Raw genomic sequence first — 7,458 nt, 5'->3', positions numbered from 1 at the left:
CCCTAACCCCAGCCACCCCCCACCAAAAAATATACAAAGTATTTTCCACGGGGTCCTGTAAACGCAGCAGGTTTGGTTCCAGGGTGGAAACACTGGCTTCTGCTTTCCATTTTCTGCTCTGAAATATGAGAAGGTAATCAAGAACTTATATAAAACATATTACAGAGTCCCTCTGTGCTGTTAATGTGTGAGGCTCCTCTTGTTATGGCCACCTCATCCTCACTGAGCTTTGCCAGGATTCTTCTAACTGTACACCCACCACCCACACAGATTTTTCAGGAACAAAAGTTTCCATGCTACGACCACCACCAGCCCAGCACCGAGCTGCCCAGAGCCTCATTCACACAGACTTTTTTTTATTCGTTCAGATTTTTCAGCCTTCTTTGGGTTTATGCCTCAGTTTCCTGATGAAGATTTTGCTTTGGTTTCTCTGGACGTTCCCCATATTCTTCGTCAGAAAAGGAGGAATTTTGGAGCTGCCACTGGCCCCTTCACACTGGAGATTGATCACCCCTCAGGAATCTGGGACTCTCCAGCCTCTTGACTAGGATTTACTCCTCACTCAGGGTTTCTCACTCTTCTTGGAGATTTCTTTTCGCTCCTACAGTTTTATTAGCTTCTTTTGCTGTGTTTTTAATCCTAAACCTGATGGGGAACACTAATTCCTCTCCAGATGGCCGCCTTCCTGATGCCTTCCCTCCAAGTTCTTCTGTACACACCTCCATACTTCCCCCTCCTGAGACCTATATTGCCAAATAATAAATGCAGAATACATACAGCAGATTTGGGAAGCCCTCACACATTTTATAGGAATTAATTCACAGTGATCATGCACTTTTTTTTTTTCCAGCAGGCCTTCTATTCTATTGGGCAGCTTGAGTCACGTGACCAGGAATTGGCTGTAAGTCGCCCGGGCTCCAGTTTTAATACAGCAGGGTCCCCCCCTACGTCTGATTTATCAGCAATATACAATAATAGGGCCTCGGGAAATATTGGGACCCTAATATTTGCTCTCCCACCCATAGGCTGGCCATGAATTTTGAATTTGAGACTGAGATCGGGTTTATAAACAGCCAGCCTTCGCTTGCAGAGTGCCTGACGTCCTTCCCTGCTGTCCTGGAGACATTTCAAACTTCATCAATCAAGGACTCGACATTAATTCCTCCTCCTTTTGAACAAACAATCCCTAGTCTGAATCCGGGATCCGGCAGCCAGCCCAGGACCAAGAGCCAAAAACGCTCAGATCATGGCCTGGTCCACCAGCCTATGCATCAGCCTGGCCATTTGGCTGCAGAGTTCCCCTGGATGAAAGAAAAGAAATCGGGCAAGAGAAGCAACCAAGGATCTCCTCAAGCTCCCTTGTCAGCTCAGGAGGCTGTAGGAGGCTCCCCGGCAGGTCTGTCTTTTTGGAGAGAGGGGTGTTATTTTGTGTTGTATGTATCATTCATGGCAGGGCTGTATACACAGGATTTGTATGCCGCTGGAACATGTGTACAGGGCAAGGAAGCGGTGGGCGTCTGGGGGGTCGGCTCGGTAGTAGCAGGAGCCTGGGGGGTCCGCTAGTAACCTGAGCCTGGGGTGTCGGCCGTGTAGTAGCAGGATTAGCGGTGTCGGCAGTGCAGTAGTAGGTGCCTGGGGGGTCGGCAGTGTAGTAGCAAGAGCCAGTGGTGTCGGCAGGGTAGTAGCAGAGGCAGGGGTGTCGGCAGGGTAATAGCAAGGGCAGGGGTGTCGGCAGGATAGTAGCAGAGGCAGGGGTGTCGGCAGGGTAATAGCAAGGGCAGGGTTTTTGGCAGGGTAGTAGCAGGGGCAGGGGTGTTGGCAGGGTAGTAGCAGGGGCAGGGGTGTCGGCAGGGTAGTAGCAGGGACAGGAGTATTGGCAGGGTAGTAGTAGAAGCCAGCGCAATGTAAACTCTAGGCATTTATGAAGATGGCACCAAAAGTCAGAATACCAATTGTAATGTACGGACTTAGGGAAATGTAACCATCCTTCTTCCAGATGCCTAGAGGTAGAGCTCCTTAGCTAGTGAATTGCTGTACTGCTAGAGGGTTAAACGACTGATTTTCTCTCCAGAACCGGCCGGGATCCAGGACACCAGCGGCGGCTCCAGGAGGTTAAGGACAGCCTACACCAACACCCAGTTACTGGAGTTAGAGAAGGAATTCCACTTTAATAAGTACCTGTGCAGACCCCGGCGAGTGGAGATTGCGGCTCTGCTGGATCTGACCGAGAGACAGGTCAAGGTTTGGTTTCAAAACCGCAGGATGAAGCACAAAAGACAAACGCAACACAAAGACCAGCAGGATGGAGAGCTGACCTTCTCCAATTTAGAAGACTGCGACGATGGGGACGAGAGTCCATCTTATCAGCAAGGATTAGACAGTAACGACTCCTTGAGGGAGACAGACCCTTACACTTCCGAGACCCACAGCACCCAGCCACGTCCTTCAGGCAAAGAATCCGATCCAAGAAGCCCCCTGTATCCAACACCCACAAGTGAGACTGAGGCAGGGGCAGAGGTGGGTTGCATGGACAATGTGCTCTCAGAAAGCGAGGACAATTCCTTATTGTCAGAGCTGACTTTATTCTCTGCAGACTCCTGCCTACACATTTCAGATGGCTCCCTCCATAGTCCCGTCCTCTTCTCCCAGGAAGATATCGACTTTCTCACTAGCACACTTTGCAGCAAAGATCTCCACAATCTAGACTTTTAAGTTGTTATTATTATAATTATTATTGCTATTATTATTATTATTTGGTGGTGTCAGCCTCTGAAACGAGAGGATATCATTTCGATATGTTCCATGTATTTGTTTATTTATTTATTTATTTTCGAACGTCTTCTGAGGTTCTTGTTTATTGTTATTCTCATGCATCTCATTATTTATTTATTTTTAAAATTTTGGGATCGACAATTTGAAAATGATCAGGATTAGAATTTAATAAGTGGATTTTTCAATGACTTTAGTGACGTCTCAGGAAATCGGAGGTTGGTTTAGATCTATTAGGCCCAAGGCTTAAGTGATAGAGTATTTATTTGAGGTTTATTAGCTATTTTATAATTATTTATTTGACTTTATTTTCATAGATGAAATGTATTTATAATATTCCGTGTGCAGTTTTGACACGTTAATAAAAACAATTATTCTGAGGCTTTATGTATTTCATTATTTAAATACCCGATACATAGTGTATACTGTAATGGCCGCTCGACAGCAGATGGTGTAGTTTTTATATATATCACACGTAAATATAATATTCGTAAGTGCACATTTCAATTGACAATAGATTTTTTACAAGCAATTAAATTTAGATTTATGTCTGATTTGTCGCCAAACATTCGCACAGCTGATGCATAGATTTCTTTTTAGTGCAAATACAGGGATTTTATAGATATGCTCGTCTCATTTTTTGGAAGTAAATATTGTATATGAAAATATAACTTTCTTTCAACAAGACACGTCGCCTGTTGTGATGATGATAATAACTATGGACTCGATATGTACATTTTAAGAATTAGCATTATAAAGGCACAGAGTAGAAGTAGCCAGGAGATGAAAGCTTTCAAAATGGCGCTGCCTGTGGAGGCCAGCAGACAATAAGCTGCCACGCACACACCCTACACACAAATACATACACACACAGTATTATATGGCAAGTAAATCACACTCTTTTTAACACACACACACACACACACCCTTGTATGCCAAGTAAATCACAATCTTTTTAACACACACACACACACACACACACACACACTATCATATAGAAAACACACACACACACTTGTATGCCAAGTAAATCACAATATTTTTAACACACACACACTACTATATAACACACACATTATTATATGACAAGTAAATCACTCTTTTTAAAACACACACACACACACACAATTTTATAACACTCACACACATCCCTACACACACACAATTAAATAACACACTATTATGACACACACACACAATTATATAACACACACACAATTAAATAACACACTATTATGACACACACACACAATTATATAACACACACACTATTTTATAACACTCACTCACATCCCTACACACACACACACACACAATTATACAACACACTATTTTATAACACACACACACAATTATATAACACACACACACTATTTTATAACACTCACACACATCCCTACACACACACAATTATATAACACACACTATTATATGACACACACACATCCCTATACACATACATACATACATACATACACACACACATCCCTACACACATACATACACACACACACACACACACACACTATTTTATAACACTCACACACATCCCTACACACACACAATTATATAACACACACTATTATATGACACACACACATCCCTATACACATACATACATACATACACACACACATCCCTACACACATACATACACACACACACACACACACACACACACACACTATTTTATAACACTCACACACATCCCTACACACACACAATTATATAACACACACTATTATATGACACACACACACATCCCTACACACATACATACATACATACACACACACACACACACACACACACACACACACACACACACACACACACTCTCTTTTTAATAGTAAATTCGGCAATTTGGCAAAATGCAACAGAGCTGATGGCAGGATGCCAGCTGTGAATTGTGGGGCCTTTTACTGGAGATGGGGGAGATGCGCTGTTCTTTTGAGGGTCCAGTTTTTGACAATCTGGGAAGCACAGTAAGGGCTCATTCACACGAATGTGTGCTGCCCGTTGCCGTATTGCGGACCGCATTTGCGGATCCGCAATACATGGGCACCGTTTTGTGTGCATTCCGCTTCACAGATGCGGACCCATTCACTTGAATGGGTACGCAAACCCGGAGATGTGGAACAGAAGCATGGAACGGAACACTACGGAAGCACTACGGAGTGCTTCCTGGGGTTCCGTGCCTCCACACCGCAAAAAGATAGAACTTGCTCTATCTTTTTGCGGAACGGATGCGTCCACGATCCCCATGCGGCTGGGCCACGGTCAGTGTCCGTCCATTGTGGACCGCAATTTGCGGTCCACAGCACGGGCACGGGCTTCACACGGTCGTGTGAACAAGCCCTAAACCTGAGTCTACACAACATCTGTGCATAAAATATTAATAGCCTTCAAATAACCCCCTAGAGATACATTTTATCATACAGATATGCACAGGCCTGGTGTAAAATGTTTATATTATAGCAGAATTGAGGCATTCCTGTCTATTCACATCTCACATAAATTGTACTGATGTATTTACCTCCACAGAGCATATATCAAGGTGCTCAGCTGGCTGCATTACAATCACTAGATGGTAAAAAGGCTGCATATAACACCAAATGCACAGAACTAGCTAGTTAATAATCATAAACTTCGGGGAATACAACATAGATGTGAGGGATAGATAGATAGATAGATAGACAGATAGAAGATAGATAAATATATAATAGATAGATAGATAGATAGATAGATAGATAGTTGGCTGATAAAGATAGATAGATAAATGGTAGACAGACAAAAGACAGATAGATAATTCATGGATATGACACACAGATATAGATAGATAGATAGATAGATAGATAGATAGATAGATAGATAGATAGATAGATAGATAGATAATGGATAGATAATAGATAAAAAGATAGATAGTTGGTTGATAAATATAACTAGATAAGTAATAGACAGATAGATAATAACTCATGGATAAGATATATACAGATAAAGATAGAGACATATAGATAGATACATAGATAGATAGATAATTATATTAATAATTAATGAGTAAGATATAGCTAGATAACCGGTAGACAGATATGAGATAGATAGATACGGTAGATAGATAGAAAGAAAGATAAATGAGGATAGAAGATAGAGATTATAATTGATGGATACAATATAGCTAGATGACTGGTACACAGAAGAGATGTAGGCTAAAGATATTTAGATAGATAGACAAAGCTATTAATAATTGAGGGATACGATATAGCTAGATAACCAGTAGACCAATAAGAGATATATAGACAGATAGATAGATTAAAATATTAGTAATTGATGGATACAATATAGCTAAATGAGTGGTAGACAGATGAGATAGGTAGATAGATATACATATATAAGTGCTAGACAGAAAAACTGTAGATAGATATGACAAATATTTTGATAAATATAGATTTCATAACTAATACCAATGCAGGTGTCACTGCCACAGTGACATAACAGTCTAAAGGGCCCCTTCACATATGTCCAGAGATCCGGTTCAGTTCCTCTCAGGCATTTTCACACGGAAGAAGAACTGAATTGGATCTCTGGACAAATGTGAACTGAAGCCAGAACCAATCCCTTAGTTTTCTATGGAATCATTCTCATGCATTTGGTGCATCAGTTGTTATGCAGATAGAACAAGTAGTGCCAGACAGAACAGCGCCGCATGCTCAGTTTTTATGTCCGGCGCTATCAGTGTATAGATGCCCGATCTGTGCACTGAAGTGCAGTACACATATATTAGTTGTGTCTGGCTCCAGGCCTAAAGAGGCTGGCAGGACACAACATATACAGTCAGGTCCATAAATATTGGGACATCGACAAAATTCTAACATTTTTGCCTCTATACACCACCACAATGGATTTGAAATGAAACAAACAAGATGTGCTTTAACTGCAGACTGTCAGCTTTAATTTGAGCGTATTTACATCCAAATCAGGTGAACGGTGTAGGAATTACAACAGTTTTCATATGTGCCTCCCACTTGTTAAGGGACCAAAAGTAATGGGACATAATAATAATCATAAATCAAACTTTCACTTTTTAAGACTTGGTTGCAAATCTTTTGCAGTCAATTATAGCCTGAAGTCTGGAACGCATAGACATCACCAGACGCTGGGTTTCATCCCTGGTCTTCAGTTCTTGCTTGTTCTTGCGACATTTTCCCTTCAGTTTTGTCTTCAGCAAGTGAAATGCATGCTCAATCGGATTCAGGTCAGGTGATTGACTTGGCCATCGCATAACATTCCACTTCTTTCCCTTAAAAAACTCTTTGGTTGCTTTTGCAGTATGCTTTGGGTCATTGTCCATCTGCACTGTGAAGCGCTGTCCAATGAGTTCTGAAGCATTTGGCTGAATATGAGCAGATAATGTTGCCTGAAACACTTCAGAATTCATCCTGCTGCTTTTGTCAGCAGTCACATCATCAATAAATACAAGAGAACCAGTTCCATTAGCAGCCATACATGCCCACGCCATGACACTACCACCACCATGCTTCACTGATGAGGTGGTATGCTTAGGATCATGAGCAGCTCCTTTCCTTCTCCATACTCTTCTCTTCCCATCACTCTGGTACAAGTTGATCTTGGTCTCATCTGTCCATAGGATGTTGTTCCAAAACTGTGAAGGCTTTTTAGATGTTGTTTGGC

The 7,458-nt window shown here is 41.8% G+C and overlaps 1 protein-coding gene across 2 annotated transcripts; it reads left to right on the top strand.

Annotated features, from left to right (window-relative positions):
- Window positions 1-766: 766 nt before the first annotated feature.
- Window positions 767-3,170, top strand: HOXB2 (homeobox B2). 2 transcript variants are annotated; one of them, XM_040436876.1, is made up of 3 exons: window positions 767-901; window positions 1,026-1,396; window positions 2,072-3,170. In XM_040436876.1, exons 2-3 carry the CDS (start codon window positions 1,033-1,035, stop codon window positions 2,710-2,712), a joined length of 1,005 nt encoding a protein of 334 aa, XP_040292810.1. In that variant the 5' UTR covers window positions 767-901; window positions 1,026-1,032; the 3' UTR covers window positions 2,713-3,170. The 2 variants fall into 2 exon arrangements, with proteins under 2 accessions (XP_040292810.1, XP_040292809.1); XM_040436875.1 differs by having other exon boundaries at window positions 788-1,396.
- Window positions 3,171-7,458: the final 4,288 nt, after the last annotated feature.

Source organism: Bufo bufo, chromosome 6 (assembly GCF_905171765.1).
Source record: "Bufo bufo chromosome 6, aBufBuf1.1, whole genome shotgun sequence".
Lineage (NCBI taxonomy): Eukaryota > Metazoa > Chordata > Amphibia > Anura > Bufonidae > Bufo > Bufo bufo.
Note: the sequence above shows the minus strand (reverse complement) of the source record. Positions and strands in the feature narration are given on the sequence as shown.

Coding starts and splice junctions, on each gene's coding strand:
- HOXB2 (XM_040436876.1), top strand. CDS start 1,033: ATGAATTTTGAATTTGAGACTGAGATCGGGTTTATAAACAGCCAGCCT. Junction 1,397..2,071: donor TGTAGGAGGCTCCCCGGCAG/GTCTGTCTTTTT, acceptor TTTTCTCTCCAG/AACCGGCCGGGATCCAGGAC.